Source organism: Prunus persica, chromosome G2 (genome assembly GCF_000346465.2).
Source record: "Prunus persica cultivar Lovell chromosome G2, Prunus_persica_NCBIv2, whole genome shotgun sequence".
NCBI classification, from domain to species: Eukaryota; Viridiplantae; Streptophyta; class Magnoliopsida; order Rosales; family Rosaceae; genus Prunus; species Prunus persica.
In genome coordinates, this window is record NC_034010.1 from 2143215 (window position 1) to 2168599 (window position 25385).

The 25385-nt window shown below is 35.1% G+C and overlaps 2 protein-coding genes across 2 annotated transcripts; one reads left to right on the forward strand and one right to left on the reverse strand.

Moving 5' to 3' along the window:
- Positions 382-17394, forward strand: LOC18785750 (structural maintenance of chromosomes protein 5). The gene is made up of 30 exons (XM_007220526.2): positions 382-587; positions 1137-1314; positions 1400-1553; positions 2328-2401; positions 3602-3751; positions 3830-3934; positions 4449-4594; positions 5941-6052; positions 6162-6317; positions 6668-6789; positions 6876-7020; positions 7109-7174; positions 8512-8640; positions 8731-8829; positions 10178-10343; positions 10433-10578; positions 10815-10878; positions 10974-11098; positions 11246-11323; positions 12488-12560; positions 12816-12919; positions 14009-14125; positions 14212-14289; positions 15103-15202; positions 15307-15361; positions 15891-15939; positions 16023-16110; positions 16208-16280; positions 16762-16865; positions 16965-17394. Exons 1-30 carry the CDS (start codon positions 550-552, stop codon positions 17024-17026), a joined length of 3156 nt encoding a protein of 1051 aa, XP_007220588.1. The 5' UTR covers positions 382-549; the 3' UTR covers positions 17027-17394.
- On the reverse strand, positions 18285-22784 carry LOC18787128 (50S ribosomal protein L1, chloroplastic). Its single transcript, XM_007218145.2, has 7 exons — positions 22255-22784; positions 21471-21650; positions 21317-21371; positions 19921-20048; positions 19051-19134; positions 18805-18930; positions 18285-18718 (listed from the first exon to the last, which is right to left on the reverse strand). The coding sequence occupies exons 1-7, from the start codon at positions 22612-22614 to the stop codon at positions 18584-18586; spliced, it is 1068 nt and encodes a 355-aa protein (XP_007218207.1). The 5' UTR covers positions 22615-22784; the 3' UTR covers positions 18285-18583.

Sequence of the window (25385 nt, forward strand, 5' to 3'; positions counted from 1 at the left end):
CCCAAAAACCAATCAACTCTCAGAGTGGCATACACAGCAATGGTGAGCTTACTAGAAGAGATCAAGCTCGAGAGGTTCCTCTAGTGGTTACAAGTGCCCATATGTGTGTGTTTTTCTAAAACTTAACATGAAGAGTGGTGGATATAGATGTATTAGGGTTAATTATTAAGTTGGATGACTTTTTTGTGTTTTTACACAATAATAAAACTTAAGAGCTTAGTGATTTAAGTATTAGGGTGAACAAAGAAAAGTGTAGGGTTTAAATAGAAAAAATCTAAAAATAAGGGGTGCTATTGGAATAAATCAAACATGTGAGGTAAGGTTGGAATAAGAACAAACCTCAGGATCCGAGTGAAGTTCTCCATGACATAGTAGTCATAGACCCACCTTTCCTTTTGGCGCCATTTCTTCTCTCAGTTCTAAGCCCTAGCGTTTACTCCGATGTCCTAAATCGATTAGAACCTAGGGTTTCAGAATTCAGATAGACCTCAAAAACATCAGAAAGTTAGAACTCAAAAACATCAGAAAGTAGCGCGGCAACGTTCGACAATGGCCGAGCCTCGCGCAAAGCGCCCCAAGATTACAAGGTACGGAGATTTGTTCAACATTGAAAATTTTAACGTTTCTTTTGGGTACTCTGTTTGTCAATCTTGTTTAGCATTAGGATTTTGTCGTTTTCACTGCATTTGTTCTTTGACTATCTGTTTGGTTACCAAAAAAATTAATGTTTGCTTTTTTAATTGTGTCTTCTTCAATGATGATTTATGTTAAATAAACATTTGATTATTTTCCTTGTCTTTTCTTATTATGTTAAGCAATTAAGCTGAGGATTATGGAAGTCACCCCTACAATGTTAAATGCTTATGTCTGGTCTTGAAAAAAATGTAGTACAGTGGTAAAGATTTAAAATTTTGTCATTTGGGACCTATTAGAGACCCTAAGTCTATGCAGAAACAAGACATCTATGTGGTTATGTTGAATTGACTTCCTTGTCTTAAAATCGAGAGTATATACTGTATACTCAATTTCCATTTATATTCTACATAAAAGATGAAAGTGAAATTTTATCTCGTTTGTTTTCTTGTTTTGATCTGCAACTACATGAATATTTAACGATTATCTTCGCTTTCTTTCAGGGGTGAAGATGACTATATGCCAGGAAGCATAACTGAGATTGAGCTCCATAATTTTATGACCTTTGATGACTTAAAATGCAAACCGGGGTCTCGTCTAAACCTTGTAATTGGACCAAATGGATCCGGAAAGAGCTCTCTCGTGTGTGCAATAGCACTGGGTCTGGGTGGTGAGCCTCAGGTTAGTTAATATCTTGTAACAGATGTTATTACATTTCATAATTTTTCGTAAGAGTATATAAAAATGGGGAATTTGGTAAGTGCAGTTACTTGGGAGGGCGACCAGTGTTGGAGCATATGTGAAGCGTGGGGAGGCATCCGGTTATATTAAAATTACCTTGAGAGGGAATTCTAAAGAGGAGCATATTGTTATTATGCGTAAGATTGATACACATAACAAATCTGAATGGTTATACAATGGTAAGGAGTTTAATACGTGGAATAATTCTCAAAATCAATTATAGTCTTCAACCATTTTGTCTACAATTTTTTTTGAACCAACACATAGTGATGTCTCAAGGCTGAAACGTGAGGTAGTTTCTTTTTTTTCTTTTTTTGAGCAAGAAACCTGAGGTAGTTTCTAGCCATGAAGAAAAATGTTAGTGTACTTGTTACTAGTAACCCCTTAAAATATCATGAATAAGAATAACCTACATTTTCCCTGAAAAAGGAGGATCATTTGTGCCATTGGCTTGTTTCACCCCGCTCCGTCCTTTATAGAATTATGATTTTATAGTTATTGCTATGACTTGGGTTTTAGTAGTTTCTGTAATCTATCTTATACATTAATTTCCATTTCAACATTTGTGCTTCTATACTGTGTCTTTACTTAGCATTCCTTTTACCTGATGTTACATGTGCTTGTTTTTTTTTTTTCCATTTTTCTGAGTTTTTATTTAAAGTTTCTTGCCAATATTATGCAATAAAGTAGGAAATTGGATGATATGCCTTGATCTAGAAAGAAGAAAGTACAAAATTGGTCCAGCTCTCTCTCTCTCTCTCTCTCTATATATATATATATATATATAAATAAATAAATAAATATATATATATATATATATCTCATCCTATATTATCGAGGAAACAAGCTATCTACCCATATTAAGAGGCGTTGTTTATCCATTGTTTTTATTGAGAAGACAGAGGAATAATCTGAAGTCTTTGACTACTATTTTATCGTTCTTTGTATTTCAGGAAAAGTGGTGCCTAAAAAAGATGTAGCTGAAATCATTCAAAGGTTTAATATCCAAGTCAACAATTTAACTCAAGTGAGTTTTTCTAAAATTACAATTTCAGCATTGCATGTATGAATTTTGTAATCTTTTATGTTTGAATGCAATTTTACTTTTGATATGCATACAAATACATGTTTTTGTTAGTTAAATTCCTTTCGAAGCTGCTGGGCTCTTGTACATTAGTGTGTCAAAGTTTTTAGCTTGATAAGTATTCTTTGTTGCCTTTAATTTTTAGAGACAGAAAATAAATTTATCAGAAGGCACCATTTTGAAGATTATACTTGGGGAACTGTTGCACACTTCAAAAAAGTCATATTGCACTCCTCATAGTTCACTCACTCATTCATTAAGTTTATATAAAAAGAGTGCAATATGACTTTTTTGGATTATGAATAACAGTTCCTCATACCTTGTATAGAGTAGCCCCTTCTTATGCAAGTTTCTTGGTATAGTAGAGATGCAATGTATATGTTGGACGAATAATTACTTAGGAAGGATAGCAATAGATGATAGAAACTTCTATATTTGATATCCTCAAAAGATTGATGCTTTATTAATTTTTTTGGTGCCCTGGTCTTTAAAATTATGGGAATGATGCAAAGTTTATTCTTAAAAGAGTTGAGAATCTGGGGAGTGTTTGCTTATATTAATATAAAGTCGCACTGATTTAGTCTAATTACACAACTATCAGGCAGAGGACCACTTAAAAGAGACCTCATCTTTAAGTTTATCTTCATCCCGTTGTTTGTGTTTCACAGTTCTAGTTAAATTAAGAGTTTCTTTTGTCTTGTGTCCTGTTAGCAAATGCCACTCCTTTAATTTTGATTGGAGCGTGTGCTTACTTGTATTGGTTATACTTGGGGAAATTTTTTTTTTTCCATCTGCATTGAAGATTATCAATCATTCAAAATTTTTCTGGTTAATTTCTGTTGAAAAGAATGGGTAAAAATGTATTGAAGTAAGAAAGGTTGCCTAGGGATGTAAATATAATGATTATCTTATGGTTGAGTTGTTTGCCGCTACATCATTCTGTTGATTACATTTCCTGTTATTTGTCTTCTTTCAGATGTTGTGGTTTTAACTTGTATTTATGATAGTTTTGAATCTGTTGCTAACAAGTTTGTAGCTAAATTATGAATTTTGGCCAGTGCTTTTGTCTTTTTCTTCTCTTAGACCATTTTTCCTCCTCTTTATCCTTTTTTTTTTTTTTTTTTTTTGTTTGGGTGGGTGTAGTTTTTACCACAAGACCGTGTCTCTGAGTTTGCCAAATTAACTCCAGTACAACTTCTAGAAGAGACTGAAAAGGCAGTAGGTGATCCTCAACTGCCGATCCAACATCGTGCGCTTATTGAGCAAAGCAAGAAATGGAAGAGAATAGAGCAAGTGAGTCTCTAATTTTCGCTGTAATACAATTTTATAAAACTTTATCCTGTTATTTAGACATTTGACTTCTCTGATTAGGCTGTAGAAAAAAATGGAGAAACTTTGAATCAGATGAAGGCACTCAATGCTGAACAAGAGAAAGATGTTGAGCGTGTCCGTCAAAGAGAAGAACTTCTAGCAAAGGTTTGCCTTTTGGTTTTGTTGATCATCATACATGCACTCAATGGCAATTTGATTTTCTGATAAGTTACAAACTCTTATAAAAAAAGATTTGTCAAACTTACAAAATGCAGTGGACAAATCCACTGAGGGCCAGTACAAATACACAATCTAATTCACCATCCAGAAAACAGGACTGACCTCAAAAACTGTAACAGTTAAAGAAAAGTAACCTAATAAGTTACCGATTCAAAAACAAACACAGATAGATAAATCTAGCACATTCCTGGCTGGTTGCTGCTACCCCCTAAGAGCATAATAAATGGAAAGGTTGACTTAAATGCAGGTTAAATGGACACCCACTTTATCCCATAAACTCTCCTCCCATCCCCCTTAGTTCTAAAAAATCCGTCCTTCCTAAACCGCGTCCCCACCCACCACCGTTCCCCCAACAAAAAGAAAAAAAAAAGCACAAAAAACCTTCTGCTTCTCACAAACTCAACCAAAATTAAGTTTTTTTTGGTGATGTCATCTATAGGCTGAGACCATGAGAAAGAAATTGCCATGGCTAAAGTATGACATGAAGAAGGCTGAATACATGGAAGCTATGAAGCAGGAAAAGGATGCAACAAAGAAGTTGGATAAAGCTGCAAGAACTCTAAATGATCTTAGAGAACCTATTGAGTATGGTGACTTCATTTAGTTGATTATAGTCGTGCATAATATGTTCAAATGCACTAGTTAAGTTAGATTTTCAGCTTTCTGATCCATTGAAACAACATATTTTGTTTTTGTTTTAGAGTCATTTATTGATTTATTGAGGTTTGTGTGTTACAGATTTTTGTGATACTTGACATACTTAAGCTTGCCATACATTTTTTTGAAGTACTAAAAATCCTGTTATTTGATTATATGCTCTTCATGAGATGTAGTGGTGTACTCAGTTCCTACTTGAGTACTAATGCTTAATCTTATAACTTTTTTCACAATGTAAAGTTAGTTTTTAATATTTTATTTACTCTTTTGGGTTTGGGTGTGTGGGCAACTTTTTAATTTTTGGTTTTTGTATGGGAGAGGCCTGAGTTTCATCCCATATGCTAGATCTTGATTTTAGCTTTTTGCATATGGATATTAGAATGATGTACTCTTATCTTTTTTTGACATTGCCCCTCCATTGAGGAGCTCATGTTTAACACTATTAGCAGCTCAAAAATCTTATGCTCTCAGAACAAATGTGATGCTGGAGCATCTACAAGGCTTTTCAAGACTGATTGGGCTCACTAGACAACTAGGCTAGGGTCCTAGTTAACTTGGGGACTAGTTATTTTATTATCTTCTTATTTGTCATCTTTGATTTTATGTTGTATATTACTTGAGTAGTTCTAAAGAGTTAGAATACCAGGGCTGTTGTAACCTAGTATAAAATTCTACTAAGATTTTTGTATTCAATTTTTATCAATATAATCCCAGAGAATCAGATTATAGAGTTTCTCTTGGATTTCTTTCACTGGAACTCAATTAACTTTGTTCCGAATTTGATTGTATTGCTTTATCTCCCTTGATTTCTGTTGTTTATTGCCTGGAATCCATATTCTACTGTGATTTGGCACAATATAGCCTTGACAGCGGCTTATCGCTAATGCCCTGCACCAAAATGGGTATGTAACAATGTGCCTTCCCATTTTTCTAGGTGATCTTTTATGTGGATTTTAAATTTCTGTTATTTTATGTTTTCTTCTCTCTCTCGCCCCCCCCCTCTCCTCTCCCTTCATTTTTGGTCATTTAATTCTTACAAGACAATCTTTTGTTATCTCGACCACTAAGTTGTGCTTGCCAGTTTTAATTGATATGAACTATGATGGTATTTTTAACCTGTGGAAAATGTTGAGTTTAAGAAGTTGTTCCTCCCTTAATTCTGTTCTGCAAGGATGTGGGGGTGTGCACACATGATCATACATACAGCCCATATCATTGCAATGACCTTGTTCCTATTTTAGGTGCTGGTATACTTATTAGTTTATTGGTTGCAGGAAACAAAAACAAGGGAGAGCGACATTGGAATCTAAGAGTAAAAAAGTAGACAAAATGATTACTGAGAATGCAAACAAACGCATGAAAATTTTGGAGAAAGAAAACCGTTTGGTATGTTAAAATTCTACTGGATTCCCTTTATTGGTGTTTTAGGCTTCTCTAGTATGTAGAATGATAATTGAATTTCTCTTGTTCTCCAATTTTTGTCTCATATTGGTAGGGGGTGCTAGTACAAGAAAAATACAAAGAAATGGAAGACTTGAGGAAGCAAGAAGAATCTCGTCAACAAAGAATCTTAAAAGCAAAAGAGGATCTGGCTGCTGCTGAGCTAGAACTTGAAAATCTGACTCCTTATGAACCTCCTACAGATGAAATTGTAAGTTTCAAATTGAATGTCAAAATGTCAATATTTTCAGGCAGTCCTTGGTATGTATGACTAATATACATGGATCAATTTTCACTGGTTAACACAGATGAAACTGGTTTTAGGTGAACCAGTTTTAAGCGGTTTTGATTCCCTTTTTTTGGGGTGTCAAGTTTTCTTGGTGCAAATAGTATCTAGTTTACAATGTAGCACTCTTTTTTGCTTCGGAACAATCATTTAACATCTATTTTATTTTATTTAAAAAATTTAAACTAACATGCTGGACTGTTTTTGTGGGGTTATTAAACTTTTGATGTGCTTGAGTTCTTCCCTCCTGTGACTGAGTTAATATTCCTGATCAGATGAGATTACGTGCTCAAATTGTGGAGTTAGAAGTTTCTGCAAATGAAAAGAGGAATCAGAAATCAGAGAAGGAAAAACTTTTAAATCAAAAGAAACTTCACCTAATCAACTGCTCGGACAAGTAAAATCTGCCTCAAGGTTAAATGATGTACAATTGCCTTTATACTGTTCCTTTGACTATCTTTTCTTTTACTATACCGTTTTCAGGCTGAAGGAGATGGAAAATAAAAATAGTAAACTCTTACGGGCTCTACGAAATTCAGGAGCAGATAAGATATTTGATGCTTATAATTGGCTGCAAGAACACCGTCATGAATTCAATAAGGAGGTATATGGCCCAGTGTTGCTTGAGGTATGTATTTAAAACATAAGAATGTTGTGTTTACTGCTGAATGTGATTGAACAAATTAAGGATAATGCTCTTCTGGGTGTAAATTCAGGTTAATGTGTCAGATCGGCTTCACGCTGACTACTTAGATGGTCATGTTCCTTATTACATCTGGAAGGTAATTATATTTCTGTTATTTTAGATTCACTATTTTATATTTTGCCAAACATTTTTTTTTTTTTTGAATAGAAACTTCATATATTCAAATAGGAACAGGGAATGTACAAGTGGATAAAAATCCACAAGGCCTAGAACAACACAAACAAGAGCTTTAAAAGAAAAACAGACAGCGAACAGCAAAACACAGAAAAAACAGAGAACAAAAAGCCCTAGATTCAAATCACATAATAGCTACTTTCAAGTCTCTCATGATGGAAGCATACACCACATCCTTAAAGACAGGAGTCACATAGGCCCACAAAGCTGCCCAAAACTTCACTCTGTCCCATAACTCGGTCGTCCCCACCCCCTTGTAAACAACATATTTTGTTCTGCCTGCACCAGGTAACTCCGAAGGATTTTGGCTTTACTCCCTTTCCCCAGTGCATCAAAATTGGTTGAAAGCAAAGCCAAACAATCGTTAGGAATGCACCAAGCCATGTTAATTTCCTGCCTAACATTTTCATAACAAAAATGTTTTGCCTAACATCAAATATCAGGCTTCTGGACTCCTAGATAATTAAGCATTTTCAAGTTTGTTTGGTATAAGGTTTATATCAGGTATCTGACCAACGTTTTTGTTTTGTAAATCTGGAGACCTCAAGTGCTCGAGAAGGGTGCACTGTACACAAGGGAAAGTAGATTAATGGTCTTAGAAAGAACACGATACAATAGCTGGAAAGTTTTGTATACAATTTTTAAAAATTTGAGGGGAAGATGCTAATCTAACTTAACTAATGCATAGTTTTGGGATCTATTGACATGCCATACTCACCTGATGAGACCTCGTAGATGAGTCTGGATACATTTGTGCTAAAAACCTTTTCCCCAATGCTTCTTCGAACCAGGAATTAAACCTTAACTTTGCACTGCTCAGACCTATGATTCCATTATCGACCCAAAAAAAAAAAAAAAAACCTATGAAGCCATCGATTAACTTTATACATGAACTAACTCCTTCCCTAAGTTTGGGCAGCGGTATCTCCTATCAGAATTTAGTCAATTTTTCATACTTTTTTACTCTCTGTCTATATATATATATCCCCGTGTGTGTGTGTGTTTCTGTATACATGGGTGGATGTGCATCCTGCTCCTAGCCGTTTATGGCTGGATTTCACCTTTTATGTGCCAGTAACTTGTGCAATTGTAATTCGGATAAGCTTTTGATACTGGGTGGTGCTATGTTTTTTTTTTAAAAAAAAAAAAAAAAAAAAAGTACCTCATATTATGTAAACACCTATTTATTCATTGGCTTGAAAATCCTTATTTGTTGATCTTATTTTTCTTGTTTCGTAGTCTTTCATAACTCAAGATTCTCATGATCGGGACTTTTTGGTAAAACATCTGAAGCCATTTGATGTTCCGGTTTTAAATTATGTGGGAAATGGAGGTTGTCAGACAGAAGCCTTTCAAATTTCTGAGGAGGTATGTGCTGCTGGTGCCGTATTTTATATAATATTTGAACTAGTCTTAGTATTTTATTTTATTTTTGTTTTCTTCTATTCTCTTAAGCAGATGAGTGCACTGGGCATCTATTCACGGCTTGACCAAGTCTTTGGTGCTCCTACTGCTGTGAAGGAGGTTTTGACTAGCCAATTTGGTTTGGATAGATCGGTATGCTTCCCAAGCTTACTCTTTCCTAGTATTTTGGCAAACAAGTTATAAAATCTACAAATAATGTGTTAAACATACGGGCGTTTGGTCATTTTAACTAGGATGGAAGTTTTGGACACAACCTTGTAACACGAGTCGAACCTGACAAGAAGTTAATGGATTTGGGTTGACCCTTACTTGACACAAATGCCTATATGGCATGATTGGGTAACACAAATAGTACACAGGTTGGGTTAGTGTCAAACATGTGGAGATTGAATTTGCCATGATAAGCCTGTTTTACTTGTATTAAATGAAAGAATTACTATCTTTTATTATTTCTTAGTATGTGTTGTATGGGTCGTTTTATATCGGATAATTTCTATTGGTTTATTACTAGGGTTAATTTCAGTTTGGTACCCTGAAGTTGTACCCTTAAGGCATGTTCGTCCACGCACTTTCAATTTTAACAATGCAATACCCCGGTATTGAAAATTTGTTGCAATGTGGTTCTGTAAAAATTGACTGTTAAAAAAATCTGTTAAGTGCTAACGTGGCATATATGGGACCCACTTTTTTGTTTAATTGAAATAAAATATTATTAAAAGACAATGGGGAGGAGCTGGGCAGCGGCAGTGGAGTTTGAGCAATTGAGTTTTTCCCAGAGAGAGAGAGAGAGTGATAGAGCGATAGTTTTTCTATTTTCTGGCTTTTTCGGTTTTTTAATATTTAATAATTATTTATTAAATTTAATTATAGTTTTTAATAATATTTTATTTCAATTAAACAAAAAAGTGGGTTCCACATGCGCCATGTCAGCACTTAACAGATTTTTTAACAGTCAATTTGACGACAGAACCACATTGCAACAAATTTTCAATACCGGGGCACTGCATTGTTAAAATTGAAAGTCCATGGACAAACATGCCTTAAGGGTACAACTTCAGGGTACCAAACTGAAATTAACCCTTATTACTCCCAGGATTAATTGGGTTTTATTCTATAACTTATGTATAAGTGATTGGTTTGGTTAGAAATTGAGGTAACTTTTAAGTTTTTAATTCATAATATATGTGGGTTAATCTGAACACAACATGATTAATAAATGGGTGGGTATGTTGAGAGTAATTTGACACGATTAATTAAACAGGTTGCATTAGGATTTACTGGTAGTCTACTACACAAACATGAAATGACACAGCACCTTTACACCAATTACAACCCCTAAGGTCAACCCTATGAGGTTCGAAAGTTGAAATTGTCAGTTAGTACTTAGTATTTTGACTTAACTTGTATGTCTATATATATATATATATACACACACACATTTTCTCAGTATTTGTGTTTCTTTCCTTTTTTTTTTCCTCAGTATATTGGGTCCAAGGAAACTGATCAGAAGGCTGATAAGGTTTCAAAGTTGGGGATATTAGATTTTTGGACTCCAGAGAATCACTATCGGTGGTCAGTATCTAGATATGGCGGTCATGTTTCTGGAAGTGTAGAACCAGTGAAACGTTCTCAACTATTTTTGTGTGGTATCTTTCTACGAACCTTTTTTTTATCTATTAACACAATCCAAATATTTCACTGGTAAAAACTTTGAAGTCTCAATTCTCACTTTCAGGTTTGGAGACTGGGGAAGTTGAGTCACTGAAATCCAAAAGAATGGAGCTTCAAGAATATGTTACGGCTTTACAGGAAAGCGTTAGATCGCTTCAGATTGAGGAAAGACAAGCAGAAGAGGAAGCAGCTAAACTTCAGAAACAGAGGGTATGTTGAAAATGGTTTCAACAGATGACATTAATGTTATTATTTATAACCTATACAGTAATACTGCCAATAATTTAATCTTTCTTGTACAAGCATTTTGTGTTTTTTTTTTTTTTGGGGGGGGGGGGGGGGAGGTGGGGAACATCTCGGTATAGTCTTCAATCTTTTATTAACTGGGTTCGGTTAGACATGCAATTCCTTCACTTATGCAGAATATCATAATATATTTCTTTTAGGAGGGGATTATCAGAATTGTACAGGATGAGAAGAAAAAACGGCGCGAAATGGAAAACCGTATTGGTAAGTATAATGATTTAGAAATTTGCTATTTGAGAAGCTTTATAATTCATTTCTTTTGTTTATTTTACATACGGAACGAACTCTGGTGATTTCAGTACAAAGGAGAAGGAAATTAGAATCTATGGAGAAAGAGGATGACCTGGATACTGTTATGGCAAAGCTCAATGAACAAGCTGCAAAACATAACATTGACCGATTCCATTCTGTGATGGAAATTAAGGTCAGGTTTTGGTCAAACTTTTGTTATGATATTCTGATGGCGACAAGATTTAAATCTAAATTAAGCCATACACTAATGTCTGGCACAGAAATACTGGTTTCAGGATTTGGTTACTTCATTCTTTTAACTTTTCTGTCTATTTTTCAGAGTCTACTTGCTGAGGCTGTTTCTTTAAAACAGAGTTTTGCTGAAAAACACATGAGGGTCATTGAGTTTGATGCAAAGGTAATTTCTATGATGGTCCGGAACATGCTGTTTCGAGCCCTTACCCGTTTCCTACATGCTGTGTTTACCTACCAAATTTATAAATAAGTTTACTGAAAGTCCCATTGATAGGTTGTGAAATATGAATTTTTTTTTTTTTTTTCCGACAGTCTTTTCTTCCTCTCTTTACACTTTAACAACTGAAGGAACTATTATCTATTTGTGCAGTAGATATGCGTTTTTTTTTCTGTTTCCTGATAAATAGATTTTGTCATATGTTGGCTTACTAGTCCATTGTTATCTCAGCTTTTGTAAGAGAAACTGTCAAATTTTTATGGATATCCTTTGCATCCAGAAATGTACCAATAGCTGCTGCCAGTTCATAGTTGGGCTTGCTTTACCATGTTGACAACTTTGAATACTTTTCTTCTGGGTTGATTTGCTTTAGATACCTGTATTTTGTTATTTCATATGGCAGGAAAGGGGTATGTGTGTGGTTTAATTGCTGATGATGATTTGGGGTGAGTGCAAAAATGTTGTTTGGATCCTTGACAAATTTAGGAAGGATATATGAGATCCAAGGAAGTGGGCTTTGGCATGAATTTCGATAGGATATATTTTTCCGGATTTCTTTTATGAGTTTTGAAAGTTGTGGTAAGGTAGACACCATCTTTGTAGTTTTCTTCTGTCATGTTGGCATGGATCCTCTTGTGGTGTTCCAACGAAACAGGGTTTCTTGCTCATTTTGTTCAGGCAATCTGTTAGACAATGTTTCTTAAACTCAAGATATTTATATTGCATGGCTATTTAAATGCAAGGTAAATTAGTCTCTCCATCTTTCTCCACAAGTAGGCAAGGGAAGTCTATTAAAATTCAATCATAAAACTAAAGTGAATGTATTTATTTATTTATTTTTTAATGTTTTACTTTTTTTTTATGGGTAGTATGTAACAATGAGTGGATTTGTTTTTCCCTTCTTGAAGTTTTAGGCCCGAGTAGTTCAAATATTTGTTTTTTCAAGCAAAGAAAGTTTCCTCGTATTGTTCTAATGAATTATTTCTTTGCTTGATTAAATATCTTTAGATGTCATGTTTCTGTTGTTGTAAGGTTATTATTATACAATATTTCATTATACATATATTTTCAGTCTAATTACTTGATATGTGCTTGTTTCTCATTTGTTAGATTAAAGAAATGGAGGTCAATATCAAGCAGCATGACAAAGTTGCTCTTCAAGCAGCCCTGCATCTTGAGGAGTGTGAGTAGCTTTTCATTTTTCTTTGAGACTTGTCCATCGCTAGAACTTGCTTTGAACTGTTTGATTTGTGCATAAACTTTGGTTTTACTTTTTTTATTGTGTTGTAAAAGTAATTTACTTTAGTTCTTTTGTCTTAAAAATAGTCAGAATATTAAATTGGTCACCTAAATGTCCAAACCTTGGTCCTTACACACAAATGACATAAAAAACATAATTTAGGAAATGCTGCTTATTACCATTTTGCCTCTTGTCCAGGTAAGAAGGCAGTAGAGGATTTCCGACAGCAACTTGAAGTTGCCAAGAAGAATGCAGAGTTAATTGCCAGGATCACTCCAGAACTCGAGAAGGCATTTCTTGAGGTTTTTATATAATGAGTTAACTAGACATGAAAGATAACTTCTGTTTTAATGCCTTGTAATATATGAGTTAATTGATGTAACCAAAAAAAAAAAAAAAAAATCATTTGCAAGAACTTCTGTGGCCCCCCGGGGGGGAGGGGCGTGGCAGTCAATAGTTCAAACTTTTTGTTACTAAAAAACCCCCAAACTTTTAAGTCAGGTGCTCAGTTGATGTAGTACAGCCCATAGGTGTTAGATTAAGCACTTAAACAATAGAACAGATAAGAATATAAGAGGCCAAGGAGAAGAAATAGAGATTGAAAAGACGAGATAAAGGACAGAAACAGTAGAACAAATAAGAATATCGGAGATTGAGGAGAAGAAATATAGATCGAAGGGATGAAATCAGAGAGTTCTAGGAAAAGGTTTACTCAACATTCAAATCTGAATTTTAAAGAACTACTTGTGGGTATTTATAGCAAACTAAAACCTAGACATAATAGGATAACAAAATCCATTGCTTAAAAAGAAATCCTAACCCAAATAAAATAGGAAGCTTAAAACTAGAAATCTGGAAATCTGGAAAAGTAGAAATCCTACTAGAATTTGGAAAACTAGAGAATCTAGGAAACTAACAAATACATTAGGAAACTAATAAATTTAGGTCCTACGCGTCCTGCATCATCAGTCATTACCTGTTTTGTGGCATCCAATGCTTAGAAATTCCAGTTGGTCATTCTTCAAGATATTGAAATATATCAGAGTGACAACATATACATCTGTGTATATATGTTTATTGTGAAATTACATATGGAGTAGGAAGCCATTATTTGGATCTGTAAAAGTTGTATGAAAGTAAGTATCAAAACATTGAGCCAAGTAGAATTTGACAGGGGCCTCAACGTTTGCACTTCATATTATGCTTATAGCATTTATGTTCTTTGCATATGAGCATGGGCCTAATGGGCAACCCATGTAAAACATCTTGTCTTCTGTCTTCTGTCTCTTCTCTCCCCTCTTTCTGGGTTTATTATGTTATTCAAATTTAACTATTTATTGCTTCTAATCGTATGAGTAATGTGACATAGTATCTTACATGTTTATGTCTAGATGCCTACTACAATTGAAGAATTGGAGGCTGCTATCCAGGAAAATATTTCTCAAGCTAATTCTATTCTTTTCCTAAATCACAATATACTGAAAGAATATGAAGACCGCCAGCGCCAGGTAATTATCTGCCATCTTTGCTAGTTTTTCATTTCTTTTCTTGTTTCTTCTTAACTTCCTCACCGGAAATTGCAATTATATTGCAGATAGAAGATAAGGCAAAAAAGTTGGAAGCAGATAAAGTGGAGCTTAGGAGATGTATAGCTGATGTAGATAATCTTAAGGTGAGTGGAGCCTTTTTTTTTTTGGGTCAAATCAGAGGTTAGTGAAGCTTGCGTGTTACCTTAATTATTTTTTTGTAAGTTTCTGTTGGTCTCCTAGATGAACATCTGACACTAAATTTTGGCCATTTGATCTCACGCTGTAACCACTCTATCCAGAGTCACCACAATGTACTGCTCCTTAATGAATTATAATCTCCAGTCAATTGATCCGATCCAGAATATCCTTGTAAACATCCCTTATTGCCACTTCTGAAAGGAAATATGATGGATGCTAATCATATAAAAGGATAATTGAAGTATTCTTGCACATTTAAACTTCTCAAGAAGCAGTCCATAACGTTTGTTTAACACTACACCTACTGTTCATGTTTATGGCTAAGTGGGTATCACATTTGCGTTCTTATTCTACATACCATAACAATCTGTCCTTCGAGTATCTTAGAATTCACCTAAGTTCTGGTCTTTGACGTTAGCTTGTATGCAGTTTACATTCTCCATTGAAATTGCGGTTCTTTTGTGCTGCCACAATTTATTAGTTGCAACAAACAACAAATTCCAAAGGCATTGAACAAATTTTCACATTTCCAGTCCTCACTTGTATTACCAAGATGGTCAAGTTGAATAACTTTTTAGATCAACAATGGTGATGAAGGGTTTTAAATCTAGACATCAGTGTCAAAGTACTTTTGTATTCTTTTTCCCCCCTTTATTTCTCTGTTTCATGTTGAATGTTTCTGTGCATATTTGCCTACTTTCATCAGTATATTTTTAATGAGGATTTTTTTTTAGTGTCCTAATTTTAAATTATTGTAGGAAACTTGGCTTCCAACATTAAGAAACCTTGTTGCTCAGATAAATGAGACTTTCAGTTGGAACTTCAAAGAAATGGCTGTTGCAGGGGAAGTTTCATTGGGTACCTCAGTATTACAATTTCTAGAAAATGTCTTCTTTTTTGTGTGGAAGAAAATGTCTTATTATTTGTTTCACGTCCCCCTTTTATTTAACGTTTCTTCTCAGATGAGCATGAAATGGACTTTGATCAATTTGGCATACTTATAAAAGTAAAATTCAGGTGATCTGCTTATATACTCTCATGGTGCTACTAGAGATTTAAATTTGGAAGTTTAATTTATGGGAGTTATTTTTTTCATTTACTTAAATATAGAGAAGTGAAAACCCCCTTTTTGAAAAATTTGTGAAGTTTGATGTTGGTGTCCAAAACTAAGCATCAGTTCAGTTATGAATTACTTTTTCGAGAAAAAGAAACTAAATCTGAAACTTTTTTGTTAGAATTTGGAAAGTGGATAGTTTAGATAGTGTGAAGGATATATAAAAACTTAACCTTTGCACCAACTGAGCTCGTTAGAGGTATTCAAGTGCCACTAACTGCCTGCTTTTCTTTTCCAATCCAGTTACTTTGACACATATAGTATAGATATCCTGCTTCAATGAAATTCTACCATAGGAAATAATAGCTGGATTTTAAATTTTCTGCTATTCCACTAAGATGCTATGAATTCACAGCTTTTGATTTGTTTTGTGAAATTCTGGTTAATACGCATCTACTGCTCACAACTTTGTTTTGACCTTATGGTCATCAGACAAGCAGGGCAGCTACAAGTTCTCAGTGCCCACCATCAATCTGGAGGGGTATTACACTAACTATATTCTTGAGTTCTTGATTCAAATACAACAGTTTTACCTTATTGTGCCTCAAACTTCCCATTTTGTAGGAGCGTTCAGTTTCAACTATACTTTATCTTGTTTCTCTTCAAGACCTTACAAATTGCCCATTTAGGGTGGTTGATGAGATAAATCAAGGTTGGTTGCACAACAGATTGCTTGTTGCTTTTTCTTTCCTCACATCAAGTTCCATCTATCTCAGAAAAAATATTTGCGGCATTTAATATTTTCTCAGGGATGGATCCTATAAATGAGAGAAAGATGTTCCAGCAATTAGTAAGAGCAGCATCCCAACCAAATACACCACAGTAAGAGCACCATGCATAATTTGCGATAATTATCTGTCTATATTTTTTGTGCCTGCAAATTCTCTCTATTTTGATCTGTTTTAGAAGGTGCTCAATAACAAAATGAGAATAAGAACAAAACTTTTTGTACAAGTATTGGGTGCTATAATCACCAACCTTTCGTATGTAATAACGCTCTGTTGTAGTCTGTGTCTCATTGTGTACGTCACATTTAGCTGTTCCTTAAATGGTGTTGCTGTTTGCACCAGAGTGCTGAGGGATAACATGATCATTTACATGGTACTTAATTTAGGTTAACAACACAGTTTCTGCTGCTAATGTGAGCGAAAGAATTGCAAGATTGTGTAAGCAATGACGCAATTGAGAATATATGACTTGCCGTATAATTTGTAGTTGACAAGGCACATTCTGCTTCTCGTATGCCCGACTTCCCAATCGTAAAAAGTAACTTAAGTTTTGCTTTCTGTCCCATGTTGTTCAGGTGCTTCTTGCTTACCCCGAAGTTGCTACCAGATCTGGATTACAGTGAAGCATGCAGCATTTTGAACATAATGAATGGCCCCTGGATCAAGCAGCCAGCAAAAGGTGAAAACATTACTCGAGAGTTAACAGTCAGTATTATCTATTAATATGTTGAAACTTATCAAGTACTCACAAAAAATTCTTTCTTTTTTGTTAATTCAGTCTGGAGCCAGGGTGATTGCTGGGGAAATGTCATAGGCTTAGTAGGAAAAAGCCAATGCTGAAAATAACAATTACCTTTTGAAATGGGGAGCAATCAGGAATTTTTTTTGAAAATGATCATCCCTGTGTAAATTGTTTCTACCCTTTTGTACAGATGATTTTCACAAATGTTTTATTGTGGTTGCTCGGATGAGGCTCTAGGGCTGTTCATAGGGAGTGCCTTGTATTTGTGCAGCAAGGATTAGATTTAGGCATAAGCAAAACCAAAAAAGCATTATATTTTGGAGGCGTGATGGTTCGTTTATGCTTATATCGATGGTCAATGAATATCCAGTATCTTGTTTGTGTAACATAAAATAAACGTTTGGTATTTCAAGCCTCGTGATGTTTCCATGTCACTTCTATATAACTTGCATGGTTATCCGTTGGAGTAACAAACTTTCCCCATTTTTATCACACTGGTATTGTTTGAAGAGGCCTAGCAGTGATTGGGAAGATAATAATCTTGTGTTGAAATTCAAGTTAATGCCCGTAAAAATAAACTCACTAAAATCGAGGCAGTTGGTGTAAAAATGCTCATTTAAATTTCAATTTTTTGAGAATCTGTAGAAATGTACTCTCTCTCTCTCTCTCTCTCTCCCCGCGTGGAGTTAAGGTCGCAAGTAATTTGCTGTAGAATTGGTGGCTGCCATGGGCAAACGCCAGGTGGAAGAAACTTTTGTTCATTTATTTATTAATTAATCAAGGTAGAACTGGTGGCTGTTAAAAACAGGTAGAAAAGAAGTCCCAAGAGTTTGACCGTTACTTGGTTAACAGAACAGTTTGGTCACAAAGGAGGGCCTACAGCTTGAGGAAGAGAAACACTAATCTTGGTCGACAGAAAATTACCTTGTTTACTAATCGTGTTTTACTATGATATAATATAATTATTTATTGCAATTTGCAAAATTAAAAGTAAAAGGACCATAGTTGCACTTGAATCTTCATCCACTATTAAAGGGAGTGATGTACGCGTTAAACAAAAGAGTCAATTGGAGCACTAGTCCCTGAATTAAAATATTTTTTCCTCTTTTTATTTTATTTTAATAAAGGCGATATTTAGAGAGTAGAAAATCAAACCTAGACCTTGAACACATACGTAAATGCTCTTGAAATAGATTCTTTAATTCAAAAGTGCACAAACTTTTTAAATTCTTTAATCTGTCAATGTGCTTAACACGCCCAAACTAATCTCCGTTTTCAACAAATTAATATAAGGGGAAAACAGCACTGCGCAGCGGGGCAAATTGGAGAACACCCCCTTTCTTCCAACCATGCATACACGACAGTAAAATCTCCCTCATTGATTAAAAAAAATAAAAATAAGTGATGAGTTGATAATATTGATCACAAAATTAGTACATGGCCTTTCTCACTCTCACTCAGGGTAGATGAGACTGTAATATGCTCTCTTTATGGGACAGTCTCAACCAAGATACAACATCAAGGTCACCCTCTCTCTCTCTTCATCCCCTTACTCTCCTACCATCTTTACAAACTACATTCGCAAAGTTTTGACAGTGGCACCTAAGAGGCTGAATGAACAATTTAAAGACAACAAGTACAGGTGTTAATATTCTTCAATTTGTTGGAAGCTTGAAATCGAGCATCTCCCTTATATTTAACCGAATCGAAGGACCCATTGATGAGCATATATGTGCACTTTTCCAGTAAACACCCTTCGCACCTGGTGGCTTATTTGTTTCTACCGATTTCTGTCAGGTAAAGCATAAATAAAATTTTCATAGCAAGTGAATGCAATTCCAACAGCAAGGGTATTGGGAAATTAAGGAGAACATACCACTGCGGCAAGCAAGTTTACGAGAAGGTCTTCCTCAGGAAAGTCAGCTTTTCCAAAACGTAAATGAACTATACCAGTTTTATCTGCTCTGTATTCCACTTTCCCCTGCTTGAATTCTGCTATGGCCTGAAACAGAGAATTTGAGTAAGGTCATTTTATACAGTAGCTAGGAACCAGTTAAATGTTCAGGGTAAGAATGAATATCCACATAAGTAGAAAACTAAAACATTGAAATCCAAATCATACCTGAGGTATATTAGGCGTTACAGTACCAGCTTTCGGATTTGGCATGAGCCCTCGTGGTCCTAGAATCTTTCCTAGACTAGCGACCTTTGATAAACATCAAAGACAATTAAATGTAACTGAATATCATAATATCCAGCCATTATCAAGCACAGATACAGCATATACAAAATAGAAAGTAAAAAATTGTCGAAGTTAAGCACTTTGAAGACACCAAGCTGGTAGAAGCAATAAAAGCAGACCAAACCAGTTAGTCTAACAGAAGTCACCTTTTTCACTCCACAAGAACAAGTCACAAGGAAAAGCGGGCAGCACATATTGTTTTTCCTTTCTTACTTTTAATTATTTAGTTTTGTGGCATGCGTGTCTGATTATGAGACGTATTTTGATGCAAATTTTTTATTCTTAATTTCACTTATGAATAACATGAACTTTACTACATCAATACAAATTACCATTATGACAGGCATCGTATTATTGTCCATAAATGCATAAGAAACAAGTGAGAGCATTGTATGCTACAAATGTACAAGGCATTGTGGGGGTGGGGTGGCGGGGGACATCACAGGATTTTGCACAAAAATAAACATGGATGCTGAATACAACCAAAAAATATTCATCAGGATTTAGATTTCAACTGACTAGTTTCTTTTTCTGCTGCAAAACTAGTCCTCATTTCAATCATAAACTCTAATTTTGTTGACCAAAAATAAAAAAAAGACCACAGTATTTTAGCTTTTACCCAACGTCCAGATGCCTACTGTACTGTATAAAAATGAAAATGATTACCATACTTCATTGTCAAATAGACACTGTTATATATTATAGAGACTATATATATATATTGATTAGACAAAATAATGAAGGCAACACCTTGGGCATCATATCTGGTGAAGCAATTAACTTGTCAAATTCCATGAATCCTTCTTTTATCTGTTGTATCAAATCATCTCCACCAACCAAATCTGCTCCAGCACTTTTTGCTTCGTCAAACCTTTCACCTGTAGATATTAAAGAAGATAACCTGTGACATGAAATACTATGAAAACCAAAAACTTTCGTTTTAAAATTATTGCAACTCACAGGAGCCCCAAGTGCACCCGCACACATGGATGCTTGTGATATAAAATGAGCTTGAGGGGGAGCAAAAAAGCTTAAGGAATAAGAATATTTTTGCACAATATGAAAGGAAAAATATGAGAACACGAACATTTTAGACTTTTGGATAAGTATAAGGCATACATAATCTTGGTATCATTCAAAAACTACTGCACACGTCTATTGAGGTTAATCTATACCAGCTAATAATGAAATACCTAAGGTGCAATTTTGTAGATATAGCACATATTTTTCATACCGGATTAAATCTACAGAAACCATATATCTGTATTTATATAAAATTAAATACAAACAACCAACATGAAAAATCAACAGGCAACAGAACTAGAGCCAATTATAAGCTACAGCAAGAAAGTGCAACATCTCCAACATCCTCAGTAACTACTTCCATTTTTTTCTTAAATGCGGTAAGAAAATCTTACAATTCCTAAGAGTAAATTTTAACCACTTTTAGACCAAATGACTAAGAGATTGCCATGTCATCAGGGATAAAAAAAGAAAGAAAAAAGAATACAATAAATTGACTTACAAGAAAAAATATTATGAATAGGCTTTACAATAGAAATGATAATGCTCCAATCCAATTTGAATTTCAAAAAGGAGTGTGATACACTAGTTAGAAACCGACAGGTATAGGAAATTCACTAAGATTAGTGGCAGAAAAAGTCTCATCAATCATATCAAGACCAGATCATTGAAGAAATGGGAATACTATACCCCCTCCAACTAATTCATTTGCATAAAGTCCCCTTCACAGAAGATGAAAACCATTTAGAGATGCCTAGATTCAGCCAAGCAAGCATTTCTTCTGTTCTTTTCAACCAAGGTAAAAGCGTAATCAGAATAAAACCCCACTCAGTAAAGGTGTTACTTGTTCTTGCCTTGTAGGCTTAATTGACAGAACAATTTACCTATAGTGAATTCAGATAGCAGTTTCAAGAATAATAGACCTAGCTAATACATGCTAATGCGGAAATTGTTTGCACAGTTATGCTCCTCTACTTTTCATTCTATAGGTTGAAATTTCCAACTTGTATCCTAAATAAGTGGTTTACATAACACATCTCCTTAGCTCATACTAAATGACAGATATATTTACTTTTTAACCATTAAGCACAACACTACAAAGAGAAATTGAGAGACTAACTACCTTGAGTAAGAACAGCCACTTTAACAGTCTGTCCAGTTCCCTTGGGCAGGTTTACCTAGGACAAGAATTCCATAACACATGAAAGAATATAATGTACTGCTAAGCAGTTGATATGCCTAAACATATTTCTGACTAACAAGATCAGAAAACTCACAGTTGCCCTTAGCTGTTGGTCATTATATTTTGGGTCAATATTGAGGCGGAAATGAGCTTCAGCAGTTTCTACAAATTTTGTATTGGTCATTTCTTTCAGTAAAGCTATTGCTGGTTGCAGCTCATACTCTTTTTTGGTTTCCCTCAATTTCTGAATTTCCAAGAATCTTTTGGACCTTGTCTGACATTGTGAACAGAAGACAATTGAGCGTTTGAATCACTACTGACATCTTGGAAGAATGTAAGAACAGGACATTGCACGAATACAAATAAACTAAAACCAAATTACAAAAAATAACTTTAGGGGTTTCTTCAATCTTTAGAATTATACTAACAACAGAAAAACCATCAAACTTGAAGAATGTATGTATTATATTTGTAGAACCAGTATCTTTTTCAAGACAATAACGTGACCTTACTTTACTCAATCAATCCTTTTAGAATCTGAAGAAGCATAACTTACAAATAAGTAAGTGACTATATTTCCTTAAAGAATTCAACGAAGCGTTTTTCTGACACAATTTTTGAAGTGATAAGAAAGAAAAAACCCATTAATCCCATTTCTAGATAAATCGATAGTCTTCAACAACAAAGAATTAAAGGTAAAAGAACAATACAAGAATCATTGGGCATACTTGTTTCGATAAAAATGCAATAACTTCTGAAATTTAAATCCTAGAGCCTTAATGAAGACACACAAACAAGATAACCAAAAAAGAAAACAAATTTCGCCCCAAAAAATTGGGAAAACCAAGCTAGCGGAAGATAATGACGAAAAGACTTACTCTGTCCCTCTTTAAAAGCAATGCGGCCTTCCCTTTCTTGGGCTTTGGAACAGCAACAGTAACAGAACTATCGCCTTTTACTTCTTCATCCTCAGCCACATCCTCAGCCACCTCTGCCTCAGCAGTCAAAGCAGCCGCTGCGACAGGGTAAGGCTCAGACTTGGCTTCCTTTAACAAACTCAAATTGACCCACTTGCTTGGTCTTCTCTCTCTAGGCCTCAAACCCAGTGGGCAGAGACAAAAAGTTTTAAAGAGCGGCTTGGGCTTGAAGGAGACGAGCGACGGAGTGAAGTCTTGTGGGTGCACAGAGGAGGAGGCGTACGTTAGCATGAGGGATGAGGGTGTGGTACTAGTAGCCATTGTTGGAGCTCTCTGTCTCTGCAAATGAAGCCTTTGGAAAATTGCTATCTATCCATATAAGTTCGAGATAAGAGGTGGCTTTATTGTCTACTGTTTGATGGTAGACCATAGGTCCCATCTGCAATAGTAAATTAAAACATGAATAAAATTGTTCCATTATTTTTTCAAAAAGTAATTTAACAAAATTGGTTTTGTTATAAAACCAAAGAAAACTGAGGAGAGAATTTGGGAAACAGAGAGGAGGTATCCGAACTGAATTTTGATTCTCATTTCTATCAGTTCTCAATCTATGTTTTCACCATGTTCTGATTGTTGTATTGAGGTGTATATACAATATGAGAAAGGAGGAAGCTTCGAGGAAGCTTCAAGGAAGCTTCAGGTGGGCTCCACTTAATATATTTACAACACTCCCCCTTGGAGACCACAAATGATATGGGATATGCCTCGTTAAAAACCTTGCCAGTAAAAACCCAGTGGGACAAAAACTGGTCGAAGGGAAAAAGAGTACATAACTATGTGTAACATAAAATTCCAAGTATATTGGCGCGCGTGCGACACTGCCTCGTTAAAACCTTGCCAGGAAAAACCCAGTGGGATAAAAACCCGGACGAAGGAAAAAGAGTACGGTGTTTGAAGATCTTTATTGATGGTGCGCTCCCCCTGATGCTTGGCAAAAATATCTTTAAGTCATATTGTTGATCAGCTTTCTGAATATCGTAGTTGACACTGCTTCTGTGAGTCAATTTTGAGCGACACTGCCTCGTTAAAACCTTACCAGGAAAAACCCAGTGGGATAAAAACCTGGATGAAGGAAAAAGAGTACAGTGTATGAAGGTCTTTATTAAGACCTTTCTCCCCCTGGTGAATATCTCCCCCTGAAAAATTTAGGACTAGCTTTTGTCCAGTAAGCGACCACTAAAATTTTCATAGTATACCCGAAGACCCCTGAGCGACACTGCCTCGTTAAAACCTTACCAGGAAAAACCCAATGGGATAAAAAACCTGGATGAAGGAAAAAGAGTACAGTGTGGAGCTGAGCTCTATCTGGTCTAGTATACTTCTGGAAAAACATTTAAGGACCAACGGATAATCCTCATAAAAATGCTTCAATACTTTCTTGTATAAGCAAGAATCTCGTTGGCACAATGCTCGATCCTTAAGTCGAGACATATATTTCGTGAATTCTGCAGAATCTTTAATGTGTTGCAATCACATTAATGTACTCACTGAGGTAATTTATGCATATTAATATTGAGCACAAATTTTGTGCTTCAAGCACATGTCCTTTAGGGACTTGCTTTATGCAATTGTCAATCCTCTCAACGGATTTTGTCTAAAAGGGGATTAAACTTGATGACACATTATATAGCTTTAACCCAGCTATTTATACATCTTTAGGGAATCTCTTCTGGCCATATGCTCTGTGCATTTAATAACCCTTAAAGATAATATGTTGGTCTCCGTAATTGTGTAATAAGGGGGGGAACAATTGAATCTGTAAATATGGAGAAAACCCAACATTCCTTGTTTCTGCTAGAAAACAGTGTGTCATACAAAGTAGGTATATTCCCTTTTATTTCGAACACCCAAGTATAAATTCAGTATTAACAAATTTTGGGGTTCGTATTGTGGGTTTGTTCTTTCACGTTCATTCTCATTTATAATGGAATTACCTCGTTCCATTTTGGCCAATGATATTGTCGACATTTAATAATTGAACGTGGTTCCAATCAACACAGCCCATTGATGATTTGAGTAGCTACTCCAAAATCAAAAATTGTCATTCATCAATTCATGATCCCACCATTCTCATGTGCATGCGCATGCATTAATTATAAGCATTTATTTGCCTTTGGGTACCCAAGCCACTTCAGGGGGCTTTTATTATGTGAGAATGTGGATTATAACCTCCATCGGAGCGTTATTTAGTAGTAGGGCGTGGATAATCTCCATTTAGGGAGTTGGAACATTTAAAACCCATATATCTGTCATGCTGCAGGCATGCCACAGATTAATACATACATGTCAATTAATTTATGGGGCTTTAACCCATATGATGGGACTTTAACCCATATAATTTGCTACGCATTCGGCGTGCACAATATCAATATTGACATGTCAAAGGATTGTCCATTTGGGACTTCAATCCACATCATTTGCTACGCAACAGGTGTGCATCATATTGATCACTGCTATACCCATATTCTGTTCTTATGGGACTTTTAATCTGTGCAGTGTATTATCAATGTATCCAACTTGCAATCTGTAAAATGTGCATTAATAATTCATGGATACATACAAGCCATTCTTTTGGAATGGACTTATCTTCCCATTTGGTTACCTTTCAAGATAAAATATCAAATAGGTATATAAGCATAAAATAACACAAGTATTGCTTACATCCTTAGGTGGGAGAAACTTTTCTCAAGTATCATTCAAGTTCATATCGGCCCAGATATAACAAAATATGTGGGGAGCCTCAATTCATCATTTGAGGTTTATATTGATATTATCCATTTCGCGGTGTATTCTTAACAACCGGAATTCACAAAATATATTTCTTCCTTGAGGTGTCGATTATAACAAAATCGAACTTTATTAAATTCATCATCTTCTTATGCCAAAGAAATATGTGGCATACCACAATTTGCAATAATACCTCAAGGGTTGTCCATTTAATTGTTGGAACTTCAGGTTCTCAACACTGTTAAATTTTGAACTTCAGGCCAAATCCACATATTCTCATGGTATGGACATTTTTGCAATTTTCT

Excerpts from the sequence above, each read along its gene's own strand:
- LOC18787128 (XM_007218145.2), bottom strand. The coding sequence starts at position 22,614 with ATGGCTACTAGTACCACACCCTCATCCCTCATGCTAACGTACGCCTCC. Across the intron at positions 20,049-21,316 it reads AGTGGCTGTTCTTACTCAAG|GTGAAAGGTTTGACGAAGCA; the intron begins GTAGTTAGTCTC and ends TAATATCTACAG. Across the intron at positions 18,719-18,804 it reads TAAACTTGCTTGCCGCAGTG|AAATCGGTAGAAACAAATAA; the intron begins GTATGTTCTCCT and ends TTTACCTGACAG.
- LOC18785750 (XM_007220526.2), top strand. The coding sequence starts at position 550 with ATGGCCGAGCCTCGCGCAAAGCGCCCCAAGATTACAAG. Across the intron at positions 7,021-7,108 it reads ATGGCCCAGTGTTGCTTGAG|GTTAATGTGTCAGATCGGCT; the intron begins GTATGTATTTAA and ends GTGTAAATTCAG. Across the intron at positions 15,940-16,022 it reads CCCACCATCAATCTGGAGGG|GAGCGTTCAGTTTCAACTAT; the intron begins GTATTACACTAA and ends CCCATTTTGTAG.